This window comes from Nilaparvata lugens, chromosome 4, assembly GCF_014356525.2.
Source record: "Nilaparvata lugens isolate BPH chromosome 4, ASM1435652v1, whole genome shotgun sequence".
NCBI lineage: Eukaryota > Metazoa > Arthropoda > Insecta > Hemiptera > Delphacidae > Nilaparvata > Nilaparvata lugens.
Window position 1 is genome coordinate 4787762 of NC_052507.1, and position 25862 is coordinate 4813623.

At 33.7% G+C, this 25862-nt stretch overlaps 1 protein-coding gene across 1 annotated transcript in view; it reads right to left on the bottom strand.

Annotated features, from left to right (window-relative positions):
* Positions 1-2929: 2929 nt before the first annotated feature.
* The window catches only part of LOC111043512, a 210597-nt gene continuing 187664 nt past the window's right edge, over positions 2930-25862 (bottom strand). Inside the window, exon 3 of the mRNA XM_039425555.1 lies at positions 2930-3778. Coding sequence (XP_039281489.1) covers positions 3709-3778 — 70 coding nt within the window. The 3' untranslated portion in view covers positions 2930-3708. The remainder of the gene's footprint in view (positions 3779-25862) is intronic.

Here is a 25862-nt window from a genome sequence, read left to right on the forward strand (position 1 = left end):
AACAATGAAAATAAAATGAGATGTCATTCCAGATTTCAGAGTATCATTTCAGTTGAGATACCACATTTATTCAGCCTTGAAATACTTTCGAACAGCCTTGAAAGAGTTAGCCTAGTTGTAGATGCTGAATGATTCCGAGGCTCAGCATGAGTCAGCTGAATTTTTGCTGAATAATCCTCGAAAGAAAGGTTTGTTTACACTAAAAAACAGTATCGTTGATCTTTCGTTCCTAGTTCTTACCTATTCTCTTCCAGTGATGATGTAGATAGATTATAATTATCATGATAATCTGATGTAACATTAATCTTCATGTAGATGTAAACAATCCAAAATCGAATGAGGACCTTGAAGCCTGTTAAGGTGCGAACAGACTTATACGCCACAAACACGCGCATTTCATTTTTCATCAGTATATAAATTCTCTCAGAGATGAAGGAAGATCTTACTAAGAAGTACTGTGAAATTTTTCTCCTATGTTTGGTATTGTAACTCTATATGGAAAATTCAGGAAAAGTGCTTCATCTTGAAATAGAAGCTCTTCCATCTGTCTATTCTGAGCAATGAACATTTTTCCTTGTAGAAATTCATAAATTCGAATGACACTTCTGTTCATGCAGGCTGTTGGCGGTTATAAGATCAGGATAATTGTGTTGTAACTCCTTTGTGAATCACGGTAATATTCATCAAATAATGTCATACACACATAATTTATTAACAAAATTTTATTTCTAACAGTGATTAATATTGATAAAACAGTGACTCATTTATATACAGATAAGGCAGTATGGAAAGAGTCATTCTTCAATAAGAAATATAACTCTAGTTTGAATCCCTTAAATCTAACAATAAATTACTTAAAATTATAACAAAAATGACTTGAAGCTTTCTGAACCATTTATATGAGTAACTTAATGATTTTATCATATTATAATGATTGAATATTATCTTCAAAAAATATATTGATAATCCAAGACAGTTGATTATATTGCATAATTACTATTTTGAAGATCGAAAATTTCAGAAATCAAATTAACAGAATGTTCAAAAATTTATAATTCCAAGACAGTTGATTGAATGGCTATGTTTTTGACAAAACAAAATCAGAAAACAATCATCAATTTTGAAAAAAATGTTGAAAGTAAGCAATCATTTTTGAATCGCTTTAAAATTTTCTTCCCCAGTAATGTTTTGGGAAATAAAAACTACAAATTCTATTTATTCAAAGTGCTTTGACATTTTTGTATTTTTGTCTGGTCATTTGTTCCCATAATAATAAGTTTAGAATTTATATATATTATTATAATAATAAACAATAACCGATCTTTGTTGGTATCTGTGGTATAATGTATAAATAAAAAAATTGACAACTTCAAACGCACCAATTGAAACGTCCAACACATCGAAAACCTATTCTAAGATTTAGATGAAAACTTTTGTTGGATGAGTTTCTGGAAGATATCAGACTTTATCATCACGAATCGAAACTTGAGTTTCATATGATGTTATTGGGAAATCAAGTAACTTAATAAGAAACTAAGCTGAGATTTGATGCGAACTTTCGAGTATAAATAACTTTTTGTGTAGTTGAGAAGTTTATATTGTGGTAATTATTCATAATTAATAAAAAAACTAAGTAACAAATTGTCATAAACCACAAATTTTATTGAAATTTAGAAAGACCGGTTTTGGTTGACTGATAGTTCATCAGAGATCGACAATAGTGTAACAACCGAAACCAGTTTTTCTAACTTTCAATAAAATCTGTGGTTTTTGATATTTTTTTTATTCTTTTTATTCAGTTCAAGTAACTTATAAGCTGAAGTAACTCAGAAGTTATTATTTCCATAAAAATGACCATCAATCAAACTCAATCAATACCTTATACATCAATCTATCTATCAACCAACCTATAAAATACTGTACCTCGAGATAATGATAGCATATTGTCATTGTATAAATCATCCATAATTATATAAATACTTCTAAATCTCTCAACATCATTGAACATTATTTTCGGTTACAATAAGAAACACAATCAAGCAGTGTATTAAACCCAACTAATGAAGCTTAGAGCCGGAATTTAGCTAAGGGAAAAGCTGGAGTCAGTAAAACTATACCATAATATGGGATCTTCAACAGAATGTTATTTCCAATTCAACAAGAAATCCATGATATGATATGATAAAAATTAATACTAACACTATTTAATAAAAGAGAAAAATTAAAAATTGTAAAGACCTACCGAGTAAAAGAATGACAATCTTAATGAAGAATAGATTCAATTTATATCTCTCTCTTCGTGAGAATAAAGGCCGGTTTCCGAGCTCGAGATTTAGCTAAGTTCTAGACTTTAAACAGCTGGAGTCAGAAAATTGGCTTTCCAAAACGGGGTGTAGTCGCAGTTTTTATGATTATCTTTATTCTCTCATTTCTATAAGTGGAAACGTTTCACCTTGACGGAATAAAACATTCCTAAATAATTCAAAGTAGCTGAAACTTTACACTATTTCCTCTCTATTTTGTGTTCAATTTTCTAGTTTTTCAAAATTTAATTTAAACGTGGACTGCGACTTTGCCCCGTTTCGGAAAGCCAATTTTCTGACTCCAGCTGTTTAAAGTCTAGAACTTAGCCGAATCCCGAACTCGGAAACCGGCACTTATTCTCACAAAGAGACATAATATGTAGATTGAATCTATCCTCCATGATTGTTAAACTACTTACTCGATAGGTCTTTACAATTTTTAATTTTCCTCTTTTATTAAATAGTGTTAATACCAATTTTTATATCATATCATATCATATTGTATGGAAAAGACTAAGAAATTTTCAAAAACCACAGATTTACTGATACTTAGAGAGACCGGTTTCGGTTATTACACCATTGTCAATCTCTGATAAACTCAGTTTATCTCTCGGAGAGAGATAAATCTGTGGTTTTTGACAATTTCTCAGTCTTTTCCATTAAATATGAATAATTACCACAGTATCAACTTCTTAACTACACAAAAAATATCATTTTGTATTTTTTGTAGAAATAGAAATAACATTCTGATGAAGATCCCATATTATGATATAGTTTTACATTCTTATATTAATTTTTATCATATCATACCATGTATCTTTAGTGAAAATATAAATAACATTCGTTCGAATGTCCCGTATTATGACATAATTTTACATTCTTTTCGATTATTGTGGTTTGAAATATAGGCTATATGTCAACTCCTTGGTTATACAGTAATAGTTTAATAGTTTCTTCGTTTACTTTGGTTTCCTTACTTCAGTCACCTGCAACACTTGGGAAGTGAAAGGAGTTCTAGTCTGTTTTAATAGCTTTTTCTAGTGAGATTCTCTTCAAACTGTCAGATTTCCTCATAAGTATTAACAATGATTTACATTCAACCTAAACTGACAGTCTGGTGTGTATCTCGACATAGTAGTATGATCATTTTTTTTTAATCATTACATTGAAAATTCATGTAATCCAATGACCAACAGTAATGTACCATTGGGAAAAAATTATTACATTGACGATTCATGATGTAATCCAATGACCAAATGTACCACTTTCTCACAAACTTTATAGTTTCTAGAGTACAACATACTTTGGTTTAGTCGTTCAGTTTAGGAAGTAGAGAGAGTTCTAAGACTGGCTTTGTCACCAGACTTCACATAAACTGTCCATAGATTTAGAAAAAAGGAAACTTTCACTGGTTGATGGACGATCCCCTCATGACTGTCTCTAGGACGATGTCTTTGGCTTCTTCTCCACCGCATCTGTGAACAAAATAGAAATATTGTTTATCCACAAGTAATCGAATGAATAGTAAAAGAATAAAACAATGCAATGAATTTGATTTTAATAACACTGATTATAATGTAATTTATCGAAAAGATTTTTCTTAAAATCATATCCATCCCAAAATCGCAGCAACGCGCTACGGGTCAGCTAGTATTGGATGAAATTTAATTAAGATTGACACAGCTACTTATATTTTCTCCAGGAAACAGTATCGTATTTTCAGTGATCTATCAATTGTTATTTTCATTTGTATGATTGTGAATATGCTGGCATTGAATAAAAATTGATTTGATTTATTTGGAAAGTTTTTGAGAAGCTAGCTCTCTAGGGGAAATAGATGCAGTCTTTTCAATCTATTTGACTAGAATCTCCAATTAGAATTGACACAATCACTTTTTCAGTAAACAGGAAAGTATTCGATGATCTAACATTTTTTTTTCAATTTGTATGATTGTGAATATGCTGTCATCAAATGAAGCTAGATTTGATTTATTTTGTAGAGCTTTTGAGAAGCTAGTTAGCTCTCTAGGAAAAATAAAGGCAGTCATTTTACTTTCCTTGCCCTATTACCATAGGTAAGGTTAATGCTTTCCGAAAAGAATTAAGGTACCCCAATTTCTAAATTCCTATACGTTTCAAGGTCCCCTGAGTCCAAAAAAGTGGTTTTTGGGTATTGGTCTGTATGTGTGTGTGTGTATGAGTGTATGTTCGTCTGTGTACACGATATCTCATCTCCCAATTAACGGAATGCTCTATCCTTTTCTAGCTCAGCAACGTTACCAGATCGTTTCCTAACAATGTATAAATTCAATATAATCATTCAACAAAATATTGAATCTCAATGATGGAAATGTTTCATCTAATCATTGTAAATACATTTTTTTGACGAATAAACGTTGCTAGACCATTTTTCAACAATGTAGAAATATAACAAATCAACAAAATATTCAATCTCAGTTATGAAAATGTAATGGGTGTCTCACTGGGTATCAAACCTGCATCACTGTAGAAATCAATCTGAAAAAAAAACAAATCAATTCAAACAGCTATTATTCAATCAGCCTTCCTCAATGAAAGGCAGTGCCAAGACAGAGAATCGGCAACGCTGTTCTTCTATCTTTTTCCACAGAAATCTCTTACATCGTTAATGTTATTTACTTATACTGACCTACTTATTACTGACTTACTGATTTACTGACTTATACTTCACTCTGAATAAAACGAATTCAGCCTTGTGCTTCCAGTTGACAAATTCATTTGTTGACCGAGCGAAGTGAGGTCTAAGATTCAAGTCGACGGTTTGGCATTTCTCTTAATGTTTAAGAGCTTGTTCACATGACAGCGACTTACGCTCGGTTGTCGCGCGGTTGTCGCGCGGCTCGATTTGCCAACCTCGTACACATGACAGCGATTCATGAGCGATTTGCCCTCGGTTAAGTCTGAGATTACAACCGCCGCGATTCGCCGGCGACTACTAAAACCGAGCGATCGCCGACAACCGAGCGTAAATCGCTGTAATATGAACAGGCTCTGTTTGCGCATTTACGGCGAAACGCGGTAATAGATTTTCATGAAATTTGACAAGTATATTCCTTTTTAAATTGCGCGTCGACGTATATACTAGGTTTCTGGAAATTTTGCATTTCAAGGATAATATAAAAGGAAGAAGGAGCCTCCTTCATACGCCAATATTGGAGTAAAAACCAGACTATAGAATTTATTCATCATAAATCAGCTGTCTAGTGGACTATAATACTACCCGTTCAAGGACATCGAACATCTTGAAAATGTATATTCCCATTAACGTTAGTAGACAGTTTACTATAATACTATCCGTTCAAAAACATCGAAAATCTTGAAAATTGTATCTTTCCATCAACGTTGTAGACAGTTGCAGCCTGACCTGATAGCAGCGCTCACACTCACATTCCGGGACGACGCGTCATCGGTACTATATAGGACAGAAAGCTCTATATTTATTTAGAATTTTTTCTAGACATTTTTTATTGATAAATTATTTATTAATTTTTGAGAAAACATAACAACAGGTCAATGTAACTCACTGAGCGCGAGGTCTACTGTTCACAGAACTACTAGTTTATTTATTGAATGATACACAAATAAAAATTCATTACAATGATATTTCAATCCCAACATGCATTATAACGTGAACCACACTGTGACTGAAAAACCTGGCCTAACTCAACTTTATGTCCGATGCTAACAGTTTATAAAGTAGCTTCCATTTTCATGCTTGTTTCAAATCATTTACTTCCTATACAAAACCGGGGGAAGCCTAAAAGCCCTGTTGCTTGATAGCGGGTGATGAACTTACAAGCTGACTGTTATAATGACCCTTGTTTTACGCTTAGAATCAAATCCAGTGCCAATGTTATGATAAGAGGGAGGAACGGCTGTTCAGACCGTGGTTTCCGCTTTTATTCGTCGTTAAATTTGAACGAGAAAAACAGTTTCAATAGCCGTGGAAATTGAGTGTAGTATAATAGTGAGGTCTACGTTGTAATGGCAGTAGAGGAAGATAGGAGAGCCGTGTTGGCGATTCTCAGCCTTTCCACTGCCTCCTACAGAGGATATCTGATACTGGTATATCTGATGTGATATTGACTGTTCATCGTTGTTTAATTTATTATTATTTTTAAAAATCAATTACTATTTTATCCTTTGAGAAAATATTTCTTAGCAATCCAGCTGCTCAACGTGCATGGAGTAAGAAGACTGCAACGCAGAAAGCCACACGAATTAGTTTAGTGCTAAAGTGTTCAATTGGAAGTGCAAAGGCAGAATACTGTATCCTTTTATGCTAAAAATAATCTTTATTTAATCCTTAACCAATATAGAAGGCTTAACCGATGGGTTTTACCTTCACAAACAATATTCTTATCAATTTATGTCAAAATAGAATAGCTTATTAGTCTTTAACTAGGTGCTATAAAAATCAAGAAAAAAAAGAAAATATTTTCTCCAATGATCAAATAATAAGTCTTTCTAAACCAGATTACATTGGAAGGAAATTTAATAACAAGTTACCACACTTTTCAAAAGTAACGATGATAAATATGTAGATCTTCGAAAAATATTTGGAAAAATATAAATATTTCTCCAATAGAGTTGATAGAGTATTCTATAGTGTGAAAGTGTCCCTTTCAAATCTCGACTTTCCTTTTGAATCAAGACTTCAGTGTTTTATTCTATAACTAAGTGTTGATTTTGTGAAATTAATGACCTGATTTGTCTTTTACTCCATAACTGGAGTCTTAGGACGTAATCTAAAACAAAAGCTTTTCAAGAGAATGATAAACTCGAGCTTGAACTGAGTTTAACTGGAATTCAACTGGGCAGCATATTGTCAGAACAACTAGCAACTACTGTATCAAGCATGTTCCAATATACTCATGTTGTTTTGATTAATTAATAGATTCCAGCTCAGTGAGCCAATCTTGTTGAAATGTTGTAATCTAAAGCGTATCAACGCATGTAGTACTCCAATTATAAACTTAGTGCCTCTAGCTGAATCTATTCTATTCAATATTGATATGCTCGAAATTATTTCGTCCTGGAAAAAATTCTTCTGTTTCTCTCGAGATATGGACTGGTTTATATGTGAAATATAGATGAAAAGATATGAACTTTAAATATGATAAGACTGGAACTATACTTCTTGATCATTTTGGCAGGGAAAACTTATACACTGTGAAATAACATTTTCCTACAGTTACGTTGAAAAGTGGCCATTGCTGCACTGATTACAGAACGCAAAGAATCACTTTTCCGCTCTAGTGCGGGAAAAATTTTTCTGCACTCCAGATTTGCAACATGGCAACGCAAAATACTTAGAAGGTTATATGGAGCAACAGTGCAGCAAAATCAAAATGAAGTTGGTAACAGTGACTGCTGTGGCTGCTATAGTGAGCAGAGGTGCAACGAAGCACAACGCGCTAATTATTACTATTATATATTATAACCAACGACAACGAGGACTTTAGGATTTTAGGATTAAGGTTTTTATCAATAATAAAATTACACAGAAATACATTTGATGCATTTCAGGCAATTTTACCCATAATTACCCACTTTTCATATTCAATGGTAAATGTAGGAAAAACTTAATGTGAAATACGTGCGCAAAGTTCCTCTGCTGCACTCAAGAAACCATTCCGCCCTCGCCTACGGCTCGGGCGTAAACGTTTCTTTCGGTGCAGCAAACTGACACTTTGCGCACTAGTTGCACAAATAACTATTTCATTACATTTCTTGTCGAAAATACTCTACAATTCTTCTCCAGTCATGTCGTTGAATGGAGCCAATTCTAATAGGTACAATTAAAAAAGCCGGTAGTTCATTTCGCTAGTAACATTGAAATAAATCTGTTTTATGTCATTCTCATAATCAGAGGAATAATTATTTGCGTAATATTAATTTTGTTCTTATGTGATTCATGAATATTCAAAAAATGGACGACATCTAACACTATCTTATATCTGTCACATCCATTTTATTAGATTTGTTTGTATAGGGCACGATCCTGATAACAATTAAAACTTCTTTGAATTGAATTTTTGGATATGTTCACTGGACTTTGGATTTGTGTCGAATCCAGCACACTAAAGCTAAAGATGTTGGATTCAACAAGAAACTGCGGTACTGTGAAAAAACCTAATAAAAATGTGAATGTGAAGAAAATGAAACTGTGCTTTCCAAATTGATTACAAAAAGAAGCTCCTCAAGTTAACTTGGAAGCATTGTTAACTTGTCAAATAAACTTTGAACATTAAAACAAGTTGCTTAATACTCAGTAATGTTTTAATAGGATACCAATATCATAATAGTTTCTATCGCTTTTCTTCTTGATAAATATGCCTTCAAGGATGGAGATACTTTCCTCGAATGTAGTAAAATCTATTATCAATTTGTAATTTTCAGCTGACAGCAAGGTAACTAAGATATCCAATTTCGTATCTTCAGTGTAATAGTTTCCTTTCAAGTAGGCATCCAGCATTCTTTTCCAGTGTCTCCATTCCATTGGTGCACTAGGAGAATCTGGATCCACACTTAGACATTTTGGTTTGAGAATTTTCCCAATTGATTCCGAGTTGAAAGATGTATCAACGGGTTCATTTCGAGATAATTCGGTAGGCTTATCCTGATTCCGTGATGGAGATTCAACATTATTTCGATCCCGGGTTTTTCTCTTTGGCATTTTGATTACCGGTACTTATTTTGGTCAATAAAATTGTAATAAATACAGACCATTGAAGAGCTAGAATAATGGCTTTTATTGACTAAAATAAACTGAGATAAAATAACAAACTTTCTGATGATTTAGAATAATTCAAACAACTGATTCATGACATATGATTATCATATCACAAGGTTTTTGGAAATTTTGCATTTCAAGGATAATATAAAAGGAAAAAGGAGCCTTCTTCATACGCCAATATTAGAGTAAAAATCAGACTATAGATTTATTATTCATCATAAATCAGCTGACAAGTGATTACACAGATGTGTGGAAAAGCCAGTCTATTGCAGTATTTCTATAAGGTCTATATTATCTAATTTCTAATCAGGTACTTGTGGATGAGAATACTGCGTGAGGTCTACTGTTCACAGAACTACTAGTACTATCTGTGTTTAAATATAGAGAAAAGATAGCATAATCTTGTATTGGTTAGTAAACATAGTAATGTTCCAATTGAATACTAGTATTATAACAGTTTCTATTACTAAACTTTAAACTCAGTAGATTTACGATTTCAATAATGCTTTAATTGGAAGTTGTTCAGTACTGATTAACCAGGCACGAACATCACGATTCTAAACCAGAGTGGCAAGGAATTATTACATTTTAACTTGTGATATCAAGATCGTAATAGCTCTGGAATATATTATCACAATAGTTATTTGTGCAACTAGTGCGCAAAGTGACAGTTTGCTGCACCGAAAGAAACGTTTACGCCCGAGCCGTAGGCGAGGGCGGAATTGTTTCTTGAGTGCAGCAGAGGAACTTTGCGCACGTATTTCACATTAAGTTTTTCCTACAGTTACCATTGAATATGAAAAGTGGGTAATTATGGGTAAAATTGCCTGAAATCCATCAAATGTTTTTCTGTGTAATTTTATTATTGATAAAAACCTTAATCCTAAAATCCTAAAGTCCTCGTTGTCCTTGGTTATAATATATAATGAATAATAATTAGCGCGTTGTGCTTCGTTGCACCTCTGCTCACTATAGCAGCCACAGCACTCACTGTTACCAACTTCATTTTGATTTTGCTGCACTGTTGCTCCATATAACCTACTAAGTATTTTGCGTTGCCATGTTGCAAATCTGGAGTGCAGAAAAATTTTTCCCGCACTAGAGCGGAAAAGTGATTCTTTGCGTTCTGTAATCAGTGCAGCACTTTTCAACGTAACTGTAGGAAAATTAATGTTCCGCACTCCAAACTGACTCCATTGGTTGAATGGAAATCAATCACGTTATTCATTAGAGATGATGCCAGTTTTAAGTGAATCTATGTACAGCAACAAAATGGAAACATTTGAACGATGTTTGCGTGTTGAATTGATGATAATTCTCCGAGGTGCATAACTTTAAAAAGCAACAGATTGGTTGCGTTATTCAATTCAAGCTGTCAGTGTTTATCTTCAGTAAGATCAATGATCTCCCATACGAGTAATTCTGACAGTTTGAGTATCACCAAAGGAGTCAACGAACGTTGAGCATGCAAGCCAAGACTTTCTCCGACTGGTTTAGAAATGGAAGTTCACAATCTCGACTATATTTTATAATAGATTTATTATAAAAACTCTTCCGGTCTCAGTGGAGAGTTGAGTGTCCTTTAGAAGCAATACTGTATTCAGATGAATGACTTTTGAGACTCGATTCTTGTTGATAGCCTAATAAGTTAAGCCAGTTACACACGCATCGGTGTTTGTTCGTTCGATTTTTTGCCGTCCTTATGAACTCTATCTGATTAAAAGGAACTTGACAAGCATCATCTGTTCAATCTAATGAAATTTATAGGGACGGCAAAAAATCGTCTGGCCAAAAATCGATATGTGTGAATGTGTGTAGCAAGCCTTAAGGATGCTCTGATAAGACTCCAATTCTGGCAATATTGTTAATAATCGAGATTTCTTATCTTCATTTTTGATTCAGTTCTCGTGTGAAATCTTTATTGATTTCCTCACTGTCCCACTGATTCATTTATTAATAGAAGCATAGAAGCAAACAGGATTTAACCCCAAAATTGCTTACATAACACAATAATTGACCGAGCGAAGTGAGGTCTAAGATTCAAGTCGACGGTTTGACATTCATCTTAATGTTTAAATTTTTGAAAGTTTAAATTTTTTATGTTGAAAAAATATTTCAATTTCTTCAGCATTATTTAGATCATTTGATTATTTTTAAACACCTATTAAATTATTTTTTTCGAATTTGAGAATATTGATACTGATGGACACGCATAATAATACCATGACTGCAAAACAAAATATTGAAACCAAAGACCTTGAAGCTGCGATTAGACCAAATTTATTAACAAAATGTTGATAACTCAATCCTTATAGATTCTATTAGATTGAACATAACTTATCATACACATGATGAACATGAGTGTTTGCCAACTTGCGTTCAATCTAGTAGAATCTATAAGGATTAAGTCAATAACATTTTATTAATAACTTTGGTGTAAACCCAGCTTAAAGATGCATACCTCTTCAAGGTCTTTGATTGAAACTATAGACCTTATACAAATACAGTAATAGACTGGCTTCTCCACACATCTGTGTAATCACTTGTCAGCTGATTTATGATGAATAATTCTATAGTCTGATTTTTACTCTAATATTGGCGTATGAAGGAGGCTCCTTTTTCCTTTCATATCATCCTTGAAATGCAAAATTTCCAAAAACCTTGTATTTGTATATACGTCGACGCGCAATTTAAAAAGGAACATACCTGTCAAATTTCATGAAAATCTATTACCGAGTTTCGCCGTAAATGCGCAACATATAAACATTTAAACATTAAGAGAAATGCCAAACCGTCGACTTGAATCTTAGACCTCACTTCGTTCGGTCAAAAATAATCCCATTTCATTCCATTTTCCAGCATCTTACTTGCCTATATTTGAGGAGTATAATGGATTTAATGGTTTCTAAGTCTTATTTGATGAATCTCATACTTTTCTGTGCGTTCTATAATCTCATAATACAATCTTGAGAATCTATTTTATCGAATCTCTTAGAATCATTATAGAATCTATATTATAGATCTTGACAAATGAGAGCTTTTGGAAAATGATAGGGAATCTCAGTATGCCTGCTCCCGCTGGGAGGCCTATCAAGCGCTATTGCTTCGAGCTGAAAGCTGCTGATAGCGTCATTTGCAGCTCTATCCAATGACAGTCACTCATTTGGAAGGCGGCTGACGTAGACGGTTCGTTAGACGGATTATCAGTCTAGGCAAGATATGCGACACCACGTCAGTCCCTTGCGGCGTCACGCAGAGGCGTTGTCACGTAAGAGCTTTATCCCCGGAGGATAAAGTCCTGTGCAAATAGGATCGAGGCGTCTGAGTCTACCATAGAGCACTCTTCTTCCAATTAGAGACTCTCCTATAGTAAGACTAGTAGTTCTGTGAACAGTAGACCTCACGCACTATTCTCATCCACAAGTACCTGATTGAAACTATAGACATCATGGAAATACAGCAATAGACTGGCTTCTCCACACATCTGTCTAATCACTTGTCAGCTGATTTATGATGAATAATTCTATAGTCTGATTTTTACTCTATAATATTGGCGTATGAAGGAGGCTCCTTTTCCTTTCATATTATCCTTGAAATGCAAATACGTTGACGATCAATTAAAAAAGGAACATACCTGTAGAATATCATGAAAATCTATTGCCGCGTTTCACCGAAAATGCGCATCATATAAACATATAAACATTTAAACATTAAGAGAAATGCCGAACTGTCGACTTGAATAAAAGACCTCACTTCGCTCGGTCAACTATAGGATATTATTATCATTCAGAATGTGAGGTCCACGTTATAATGGCTGTGGAGAAAGATAGGAGAAAACGTTGCCGATCCTCTGTCTTGTCAATGCCTTCCATAGACGGTAGCTGATACAGGTTGTTCATTGATGAAATATCAACTGTTTATTCTTGTTTAAAATAATCGATTATCAGGCCTACTGATTTGGTAATTGACCGAGCGAAGTGAGGTCTAAGATTCAAGTCGACGGTTTGGCATTTCTCTTGATGTTTAAATGTTCATATGTTACGCATTTACGGCGAAACGCGGTAATAGATTTTCATGAAATTTGACAGGTATGTTCCTTTTTCAATTGTGCGTCGACGTATATACAAGGTTTTTGTAAATTTTGCATTTCAAAGATAATATAAAAGGAAAAAGGAGCCTCCTTCATACGCCAATATTAGAGTAAAAATCAGACTATAGAATTATTCATCATAAATCAGCTGACAAGTGATCACACAGATGTGTGCAGGCAGTCTACTGCTGTATTTTCATGAGGTCTACAGTTTAAATCAGGTACTTGTGGGTGAGAATACTGCGTAAGGTCTACTGTTCACAGAACTACTAGCATTCAAGTGAATAATTAATGTCTGGGGTTTCCGTGAGATGATTTTGAGATTTTATTGGTTACCCTTTTATCAATAGTTGGCATTATTTTCCATTAAACTACTTTCCCCTGATTGATCAGCAAGCTGAAATCCATCTCTGAATTTTGCCGACAGCTGGCATCACCTAGTGTGTGATCTCATAAGCTCCTCCCTCTTTCCTCTGATTGGTCGACAATGAGAAACATGTTATGCTACGGTTCACGGAGTGCATTTTTCACGTTCTTCTTCAAATAAACGTTCATTTCGCAACGCTGTATATGGATAGCTTTTTTCGCACATCATGAAGCACTGTATAATATGAGATGTTTAAAATTATTCCATATCATATGAGTCACGAGATACGAGATCCAACAAAAACCACAGTTCATTACGAGTTCTGTGATAGGTCTACATTCTTATACAGTGGGACTCATATTAAACTGTCAGAATTCCCCCATAAATAGCATCAATGCTGCCCATTCAACTAACACTGTAATGGATCTCACTTCATAAAAAAACGTTTAATTCCTGACGTAGAATTTATGCACAGAGCGAAAAACACTTTGGATGTTGGATACCTGAAACATATTTTTCTTCCAGTGTCTGAATTGCTTTTTTCAATGCGGCAATTCAGAGAACTCCACTGCTGCAGAGATGCTTGTGAAGTGTTTTTCGTATGGATTGCTTTTTTCAATCATGAGGAAATTCAGAGAATTCCACTCCTGTGTCCAGCTTGATTGCAAGCGATTAATCAACATCATGCTCCGTGAATATTACTCTTTCACAGAACACACGTGACGAATGAAAGGTAAAATATGTTGATACAGAAAAAAGGTAAACTTCAGCTTACAGGAAAAAGGAAAGAAGATTATTCTTTCGTAGTCTGTCACTCACCTGTCTAATCTCACTTACACTTTTCACGTACTTACACTATTTACATGGACTTACACGAAAATACACTCTTACACCACATTACATTTCACATTACACATTTTCAGGAATGCCCCTACCTTCCCGACACATACGTCTGTCCTGTGAGAGTTCTATAGTGTGGTTCACGTTATAATGATAGTGGAGAAAGATAGAAGAACAGCGTTGTCGATTCTCTGCCTTCTATGTTAGGTAATATAACTGATTCTCTGTGAAGTTTGTCTTATGCCCCGTTTCACCAACCTTGGTCAAGGCATTTGAACATGGTTAAAATGAAGGCTGATTAAATCAAAGATAATTCGTTCCACCAACACCAGTTACGTTTGACCACGGTCAATCCGATGGTTAAGTTTGACTGCGATCAAATTATTTGAACACAGTCAAAAACTGGTTTGATAAATTTCCTTGCTTGTTTCTTTGTGGGTTATGTTTTTGACGCAATGGGAAATTTCAAAGTTTTTAGTGCGATTAATTTAGTTGTAGTAAGTTATTTATTAGGTTCGTTCTCGGAATCTTTTAATTAGTGAATTATTGTAGTATAGGAAAAAGAGGAGGAGTTTGAAAAGGATTTGCTTTACTCTTTTATTACACAGTAGGCCTATGTTATTCAATCCTTACATTAACCAATGTATCTCATTAGAATTGGAATGATCTTTTCTTCATAAAAAATTGTCAAAAATTGATGGTGATTTGTAAATCTCTTTATACGAGAGTATTCAATTCATATTTGAAATATTATTATAAATTATTATAGATGTGTGACTATACAAAACGTCTGTGTCAGGGGCGTATATAAGAAGGGAACCTAAGTGGCCCGCCCCGAAATAATGAATATGAAGAAAAATCAGTATAGTAATTACAGAAAAATACAGTAATCTGAATTTTTGACGGCATGACGGTAAAGTAAAAAGGGCATTCAGCGCAAATCACCCTGACAGCAAAACTGATATTGAGTATCATGGAGTTTTACTATAATTATTTACTATATTACAGAATTTAATTTGGATTTTCGTTTAATAATTATTATTAATTCATTATCATTTGAAAAATTGCAATATCTCAGTAATTTCTATCCATAAAAATCAGATGTAGCCAATAGCAAGCCAGCAAACATGTTGGCCAACTTCAGAAAAGTACAGCTACAAGAGTTGACCATGTTCAAATTTGACCGACGGAGTATTGATCAATCCCGAGGTTGGTGGAACAGTTGTATGTTTGAACAAGTGATCAAATTTTGACCATGGTCTAATTGACCATGGCTAGGCTATACTTGATCCCGAGGTTGGTGAAACCGGGCATGAGGGTGATGCCCACATGAGCTCTTGGCTTGTGCGTTGGTAATGAGGAGAATGATAACGAGAGATGAATGGACCTACAGTTTTAGGTGGGTTTCGAACCACTGGGAAGCAATTTTACAACTCATGAAACATATTCAGAGGAGTTGGCTCAAGCGGTCACCGTTCCAACAAGAGTGCGGGCTTCTTTTGTCATTGCTTTCTATAGAAGATAGGTGATACAGGTGTATCTGATGTGAAGCCCGGTTCAGACGCTCAAGTCTAGCTTCAGTCTTTTGCTCAAGCAAAAGTCGGAACATATAAGTCGTTGCGTCTGGACGGTAATACAGATGGGTCTTCAAGCTTAAGTCGTCAAACTTAAAATGTATCGGCCGGGAATCATTTTCCATCAAACCGTCCGTCTTTTGCCTATCCACCAAAACCTGAGTCGCGTTAAAATGGAGATAAAGAAATTGTGATTTCAGATTCGGATTCAGCGCCCTCAAATTAATAAAATGTACTTGAAAATGAGCAAGTTTTTTTATAGATTGTATATAACGCTTTTTCCTTTCTTGATTCTCATGATACTCTCAGAATTTGATGTTGATATTATGATTTTAGTTGTATCGACAATAATTTATTAATATTAAATATAATTATCAGCATTAGAATGCTAATAATTTGTTGTAAACAACTATGCTAATATCATTAGCTTACCGAGTTGAAAGCAGAGAAAAGTCGGGAAAAAATAATAAGCTACATAGAGTTATCAATATTGCATGCAGCATTGCTTGCAATTAATAGTCCACATGACAGCTGATTTTTTACCAATTACATTGGGATATTAATTGCATGCAATTAATTAATAATCCACTCGACAGCTGATTCATGATGTCTATAGTCTGATTTTTACGGTAATATTGGCGTTCGAAAGAGACTTCTTTTCCTTTTGTATTATCCTTAAAATGCAAAATTTCAAAAAACCTTGTATATACGTCATATATAGTATGATCATTCTCGTCTAAAAATGATTAATTCCATTTTATTCGTCAAGAAATAATATATTTTTCAATAATTAATGTCTATGATTAACCCTCAACTGGTATGGTGTCTTTGGGGTCACACTCAAGGTATGGTTGGGTCAAAAATGACCCCAAATTTGAAAAAATAAAAAAATACTCTTAGATGTATAATCAAGTCTTTATATTTAAAATCAAATAATAACATAGTCTACTTGTTGTTCCAAGACCATTTACAATATGAAATTACAGTTTAGAAAATATTTATGTTGAAAAAATCTGAAGCATGTCAAGAATGTGCAATACTATTTTTGAAAAAATAAAAAAATACATCCTGTTGAACAAAAGTCTCTTCTGTATTCTTATGCCATAGAGTATGAGTCCATCTCCAAAAAAAACTGTAATAACATAGTTTTTATCAGTTCACAAAAAAACTGACATAGGTAAAAGTTATGTACTGAAAATTTTCAAAAAATCTTACATTTTGTATGGAAATGTTCTCTCTACTTGTGTAAATCCCAGTTTTTTTTATTGAATATAATATCCCTGATGTTCTCTTTTTGTGTTACATTATTTTTTCATTTTTTATAAAAATCTTTTACACATTTTTTATAGATAAATTGAATTTATAGATTCACAGATTGAATCCCCTTTAATGGTATGGCTGGGTCAAATGTGACCCAGCCAACGATTATTTTTGTTTCTGAACTTATCTTTCTGTAGAATTGTATTAGGGCCCAAAAATCATTTACCTTCATGAAAGAAGTAATAATATTATCAATAATAATAATAATTACACAAAAAGCCAATTACACAAAAGCCAATCAAATTTAATTGGTATAAAATTACATCATTTGATGGAACCAATGCAACAAAATCCCAATATATATGGTGATTATAAGGTAATTATATAATTATGTGATATATGAGTAAGTAAGAAATTGATTAAGTAATAAGTAATATATTATGGTAATTACGGTGATTAAATTTAGTTGGCCTTTGTGTAATTATATGTAAGAATAAATATTGAAAGTATGGTTGGGTCAAACGTGACCCAGAAATTGAAAAACCGTCTTCACTACTCACGGTATGGCTGGGTCAAAACTGACCCAAAACGCTTATAAATCGCAAACTACACGCACGAGCAGTTAGAGCATACTGGCAATATGTAGTGGTGGTGGAAGTAGGAGAGTTCAAGGGGGGAGAGGGCGATCGACAGGATTATTCCTGCAAAAAATAAGAAAGTGTAGTCGGTTGGGTCAGTTTTGACCCGACATACCAGTTAAGGGTTAAGATAAGTATTTTGTTGATCAGTTACATTTCTACATTGTTAGAAACGATCTGGCAACGTCGCAGGAGCTGAAAAGTAGCAGCGCTATCTGATCTGTCGAATGATAGACAAGGACAGCAATAAATACTGCCATTATAACGTGGACCTCACTATAGTTTATTGATTACACACTGAACTATTTAGATTATTTTCGATTCTAGTATCTAGTCATACTTCAGATAGGCCTACACTGACTGTCACTCATATTACAAACGCTTTCCAGAATATCAAAGGATTGTGAACATTTTATCACAAAATCAGTGAGCCGCCAAATCTAAATAAAGTCTTCCCAGGGACTGATTCAAATCAGGCTTCGCTCATAAATATGGAGGAGAGAAATTTGTGTATGTGCGAAGGAGTGATTGATGATAAAGGAAGAAATCGAAATGTAATGAAATTCAAATGTATTCCAGACTATTTGGAACTGATCAATGAACGGTTGGAATGGAGATAGCGTCTGCAATGGAATACACTTCATAAGAATGTCGTTAGCTGGAATGTCATGAACAAAATGACTTTTTCTGACGTTCTCTCATTTCATTCAGTACATAAATCTCTCCTTTGATTGATGTACAGAGATTATCAATGATCATTAATTTGATCTTGCATCGGAATTACCACTGATAATAAGTCTCTCAATGTCTGGTCGATACCGTACTCTAGATAATGTTGCAATAGTGAGGTAGTCTGATGTTGTTGATGCTGATTTCAATGTCTGATATTGGAGTAAAGCTTTGCACACCCACATCGATTTTTGTCGTACGATATTTTGCCGTCCTTTTGAATTCGATCTGATTAAACAGATGATTTGAACGGAACTTGACAAGCATAATCCAAAGACCTTAAATATGCATCTCTATAAGGTCTTTGATAAAAGGATGATACGAAGATAATAGACAAGGATAGCAACACCAATGTTAATCAAATACTACCATTATAACGTGGACCTAACTATGGGAAGATGATAGAAAGATGATACAAGTATGATAGACAAGGATAGCAGCACCACTGTTAATCAAATACTTCCATTATAAAGTGGACATTACTATAGAAAACATTGTTTTAGAACAAGTTCATCAGGTCAACAATCGCATGCAAAGGTCAGCGCTATTTAAGGTCACTGGATTTGCGTCTACAGTCAGTTTCACTTCAAACTGTCAAAATCTCTTGTAAATAACATCGAAGTTTCCCATTCAACCAACACTGACATGTTAAAGTAGTTTTCACTGTGGTGAGATTAACCTTGACCTGTCAGAGTTTGTTGTAAATAACATCGAAGCTTCCCATTTAGCATCCGCTGACAGATTGAAGTGAATTTCAGTTCGCTTTCGAAGCCAAATTGGGTCAAAATCGTGATACATGAATACAGCTTTTGAACTTGAATACAGCATTTGTAACTGTAAGACCCGGTTGCACAAAAGCCGGTTAAATTCTAACCGTAATTAATTTCACGAGAGCCAATTACAGAAGGCCTTTTTGATAAGACAGCTTGAATAATATTCTACGACAATCAATCAGAGAATGCGTTTTTGAACCAATCAGAGAAGGTGGTTTTGAAAAGACGGCTTCTCTGATTGGTTCTCGTGGAACTAATCACGGTTAAAATTCAACCGGCTTTTGTGCAACCGGCACTAAAACTTCAATATCTCAAAGCTTATCAGCCAGTTTCAGATCAGAAAATGGACGACATACTACATGACACGAATTAGTTGTCAGTCAACAAGATGAGCTCTGATTGGCTGGAGACTATCCACCCTGCCTGCCAATGAGAGGAGTTCAAAGACAGCATCAATGCTGTCTGTAGGTGATAATGTGATCTCCCCCTCTACACTCAAACATTAATAGACATTTATTTATCTATTTATTTGGATTTATTCATTCTACATGTGGGAGTATTCCAAACAGTGAACTTTTCATCAAGTTTTTACTCTTGTAATTTTTGGTTTTGGAATAAAAAGTCTCCATTGAATTCAAATTCATTTGACAAGGTTAGATTTAAAATCAACGACAATTTATTTTTGTCACTGAAATAAACGCTAGAGAAAGAAGAAGTAAACGCTTCATTATACTAGTAGTTCTGTGAACAGTAGACCTCGCGCTCAGTAAGTTATACTGACCTGTTGTTATGTTTTCTCAAAAATTGATGAATAATTCATCAATTTAAAATGTCTAGAAAAAATCCTAAATAAACATAGAGCTTTCTGCCCTATCGTACCGTGACGTGTCGTCCCGGAATGTGAGTGTGAGCGCTGTTATCAGGTCTGGCTGCCGTCGATACGCCAATCCAATCAACCAATCAGAGAACAATCTGTGTTGTCGTGTTGAAATTTTTGTATTGAAATTAAAAAATAAACTACTAGAATGCTGATTTCCTACAAACTTCATTTCTCACTTTTTTTGATTTTAGAAATCAATTCCTTTTCAATAATATTTGTTGCTATTTCAATCATCAGATTTAAATAGAAAAATTTGAAAAAAACGTTTTCTATCAATAACTCCAAACTCCAAACTAGAATCATGGACTCAGCTTTTGGAAAGACAAAGTTAGTAGACAACTGTCTAACGTTGATGGAAAGATACATTTTCAAGATGTTCGATGTTTTTGAACGGGCAGTTTTATAGTCCACTAGACAGCTGATTTATGATGAATAATATTCTGTAGTCTGATTTTTACTCTAATATTGGCGTATGAAGGAGGCTTCTTCTTCCTTTCATATTATCCTTAAATGCAAAATTTCCAAAAGCCTTGTATATACGTCGACGCGAAATTTAAAAAGGAACACACCTGTCAAATTTTATGAAAATCTATTGCTGCGTTTCGCTGTAAATGCGCAACATATAAACAAACATTTGAACATAATTAACATTTAAACATGAAGAGAAACGCAAAACCGTCGACTCGAATCTTAGAACTCACTTCGCTCGGTCAAAAAGTGAAATGATAGTAGTCTTCACTGAATTCGAATGTATTTGACAAGGTTAGATTCAAAATCAACTACAATTTTTGCCACTAAAATAAACGTTAGAGGAACATAGAAGTGATTATGACATAAGCCTTCATTGAATTAATTTGTATTTGATATAGGGTTCGATTCAATATTATCAACAATTTTTTCCAGTGAAACAAACTTTGGAGAAATATTTTGGCCCACTCACCGATAAGAGATTTACTTTGAATAATTATAGGCATTGTTGAAATGGGTAACGTTCATAAGTAATTATGAATAAGAAATACTTGTAGTTTTGAGAGAATTTATCATTATAGATTACATTCTATAAATTGATATAAATTGACTGGAAAATGAATAAACAATACTATGAATTAAACAGGAAGTTATGTCTATAGTGAGGTTGACGTTATAATGCTAGTGGACAGTGGAGATGATTGGATAATCGGTGCAGATTCTCAATCGGCATCAAGCGTTGCCGATTCTCTTCCTTGATACTGCCTTCTATATACATTTCATTTGTGAAAAAAAATTTCAATGACGAAAAAATATTATTGTTTTGTATTTTTTATGTTTTTGGCTATTCATGTTGGCTTTTTATGTTTATTTATTCATTATACAAATTTCCACATTCGAGATCAAATATTCTGTTTAATAATATATATTTCTACATTGTTGAAATACTATCTAGCAACGTTGCGGAGGTAGAGAAGGAAAGCGCTATCTGCTTTTTCGAATGATAGACAAGGATGGCCACACCAATATTTCAATCAAATACTGCCATTATAACGTGGACGTCACTGAAGTCGACGGTAAAGATTCTTTGCACTGTAATCCATATCTTATCTGTGCGATAATGGGGTCTGTGAGTCCTATTTTTGCTCACTCCACTATTAAAGTTGTGTGAGGAGAGTTAAGCTTGTTGCGTAAAGAGGTGCTTGTGTAGAATTGAATCATTCCAAGTTTTTGAAAATTTTTTCAAAAATCATATCAAATTTTGTTCCAATATCAAATTGGAATAATTTGAAAAATGTCTTCCAGTGCGAGTGAACAGTTCGAGGATCGTTTCAAAAGTTTATCTATCAGTGACTTGAATAGTGATTGTGCATTTTTAGTAGGCTACGAGAAAAAGGTGATAAATGGACACAAATGTTTATTTTCCTCTGCCAGTGAAGTGTTCAAAGCTTTGTTTGAGGGTGATGTCAAAATGCCTATTGAAATAGAAGGTTTATCTCTAGTAGCTTTCTCAGGTATAAAAACTTTCATATATACAGGTAAAGTAAATTTCAATTCACGTTCTCACGCTGTGAGTATCTTTACAGCTGCTAAAAAATACCGTATCCAAAATCTCATGAATGAGTGCTCAAATTATTTGAAGAAACATCTTCAACCATCAAACGTAATTCACACATATGATTTATGCAAACATTTAAAAGTGACTGAATTCGATGATCTGATTTTTCAAATTATCCAAGAAAAAACTGATTTATTTGTTAGAAGTGAAGATTTTCTAAGTGAATATTATTCTGAGTGTGCAAGTGAACTAATAGAGTTCATGCTAAAATCTCCATGCTTGAATTTGCGATCTGAAATAGAACTTTTTGAGCATTTCGAAAAGTGGATTGTCTCTTTGTTTGGTTTAGTAGCTCCGGATGGAAGCTATTATTTATCCGATGAAAATGAATACAACTATCTGAGAAAACAGGTGAGGTTTTTAACTATAAGTCTAGACGATTTTTTCTCAAAAGTTTCGCCCTCTTTACTGTTAACATCAGAAGAGAAATTAGCTCTAGTCTGTAATTTGAAACAAATGAACTCTATGCCAATGCCAGAGACACTCTCTCTCGAACAGCAGCCGCGTAAATTCACTCAATCGCCTTTGAAACAAGAAAAACTGCACGACTACTCGCATAAAATTAGTTTCATAATATCATTAAAAAATCCTCGAAGTTCACAATTTGGATACACCATTGCAAACCAGAACGATTCAACTTTCACCCTGCATTTCACTTGTGTTAAGTTCGGTAAATACATTTGTTTCCAAGTGGAGGTTCAGAAAAAATATACGGTTGACAACTATAGAGAACTTATGAACCTGGAAACGGAAATAAAAGTGTTAGCTAAAGAAGTTAATAACAATCTAATCTTTGAAAATACTTCTCATATGATTCTGAACTGGAATACAAAGAAATCACAAGAAATCTTGTTTGAAAAAATTTTGATTGACAAACTTAAAAATCAATCTTTTTTTGTTGATTCTAAAGGTACTGAAACGGTGAAAATTGAAGTGTCATTCAACATTACTTTTGAATTAGGAGAAACATTAAAGACAATCATTTTTTGAACACTGAGGTTCGGTTGCTCAAAATCGGGTTAAATTTTAACCGTGATTAATTTGACGAGAGCCAATCAGAGATGGCCTTTTTGATGACACTTCTTCTCTGATTGGTTCTCGTGGAATTAATCACGATTGAAATTTAACTGGCATTAATTTGTGCAACCGGCACTAAGCTTCACATGCAACTAATTGTCAATTCTACTGTTTGATTGATACGAGAGATCCCAATGCTCCATACAGGACTTGAAAAATTATCATTTTTTATATCATAGATATTATTATCAGGTTTCCAATTGAAAAAATGTGGCTCGATCACTGTACCTAAACATTTAACATTTTTTCAGTCAATTTACACAAGATCACAATGAAATAATTTCCAATTAAATGATTTCTACAATATTTTATGATCATATTGAATGCACTATCATACTACACTATCTAGGGAGCTAATTAGAGATATATCAGAACATACTTAATGGGTTGACGAAAAAAATTAATTATTGGAGTCCTGTAGAGAGCTACTTATAATTGGATTTTAGAACTAATTCTCTGATCATCAGTATTTATTTATGTTTCTATATCGAAATTGTCCAAAAATAGGTTATGCTTACTCTTAATGAATTTTGTCCAATTTCGAGTCCAAAATATATTAAATATTAAAAGGGGGTAGAATGGAAACTGGGCAGAATAATTTGAACCAGCTATTATTGTAATCTGATTTTAAATCTATGCTTTTATTTTCATCAAATGAATATTGAATTATATATTATAATTTTATTAAATAAATTGGAATTAGTGTTTAAATTTCTTATGTTTACTTCTTGCATACCTGTCTATAGTGGACGAGGGTAGTGGATCCCTGCCAAATATGAATGATTCAAACTCTAGACCTATTGAGTCAAAAATATTCCAAATCTATAGTGGAGGTCCACGCTGCAATGTTTGATTAGCAATGGTATTGCTATCCTTGTTTATCATTCAACAAAGTTGATAGCGCTATCTCTTCTCGCTTTGTTCTGTTGCCAGATCGCCTTTCAACAATGTAAAATTAATAATTAATTAACAAAATATTTCATTTTCATCGTGAAAATTCATTATGAAATTATTGAAAATATGATTTCTTGCTAATTGAAATATAATTTTATTACACATCAATAAACCTGTATCAGCTACCGTCTATAGAAGGCATTGACGAGAAAGAGGATCGGCAACGTTTTTCTCCTATCTTTCTCCACTGCTATTATAACGTGGACCTCAATATATTTTTGGAATATTGGACTCAATAGAGTTTGAATCATTCACATTTGGCATGAATGATTCATAATTTTTCCATGAATGATTCATAATTTTTCCATGAATGATTCATAATTTTTCCATGAATGATTCATAATTTTTCCATGAATGATTCATAATTTTTCCATGAATGATTCATAATTTTTCCATGAATATGAAAGTTTAGCTAGGCTAACACTACTTTAGTGAGATTCAGTCCCAGTTGCTCAAAAGTCTGTTAAGTTTTAATCATGATTAAATGCCACGAGAACCAATCGGAGAACCCTACTTTTCAAAGTTGAAGAAGTCTTTTCAAAGAAGTCTTCTCCGATCCGATTGGTTTTCTTCGAATCTAATCATGATTGAAATTTAACAGGTCTTTGTGCAACTGGGCATCAGTCCAACTGCCAGCATATAACATCAATGCCTGCCGTATTGGTTGACTGGGAAGGTTTGATATTATTTATTGGAAATTCTAATTCCAAGTTAAACTAGATTGAGATTATCATGTTAATCTAGATCTAGTCCATCAACTTGGACACGGGTGCACAATAAGATCTAAACTTGAATTTGAAAAAACACTTTTGAAGTGAAAATACACTTAATTTTCTAGTGACGATCGTTTCGACCTGTTATTGGTCATCATCAGACTCTCCTGATAACCAACAACAAGTCGAAACGATCGTCACTACAAAAGTAAGTGTATTTTCACTTCAAAAGTGTTTTTTTAAATTCAAGTTTAATTTTAACAGTGAAAAAGTATGCATATACAACAAAGTAAAAAGATCTAGTTCATTAACTTGGCACGGTTGCACAAAAGCATGTTAAATTTTAATCATGATTTAATGCCACAAGAACCAATCAGGAAAGGCATTTTTCAAATGAAGACCTCTCTGATTTGTGCTCGTGACATTGGTTAATATTTGAATCATTATTAATATTTAACAGGTTTTTCTGTAACTGAGATGCTGAATCATTAAAATGCCAAATGCAACGAAGGCTAATAAGTAGCATCAGCTGATTCAAGATAAACAACCCTGGTTAGTACTAGTAGTTCTGTGAACAGTAGACCTCACGCAGTATTCTCACCCACAAGTACCTGATTGAAACTATAGACCTTATGGAAATACAGCAATAGACTGGCTTCTCCACACATCTGTGTAATCACTTGTCAGCTGATTTATGATGAATAATTCTATAGTCTGATTTTTACTCCAATATTGGCGTATGAAGGAGGCTCCTTTTTCCTTTTATATCATCCTTGAAATGCAAAATTTCCAAAAACCTT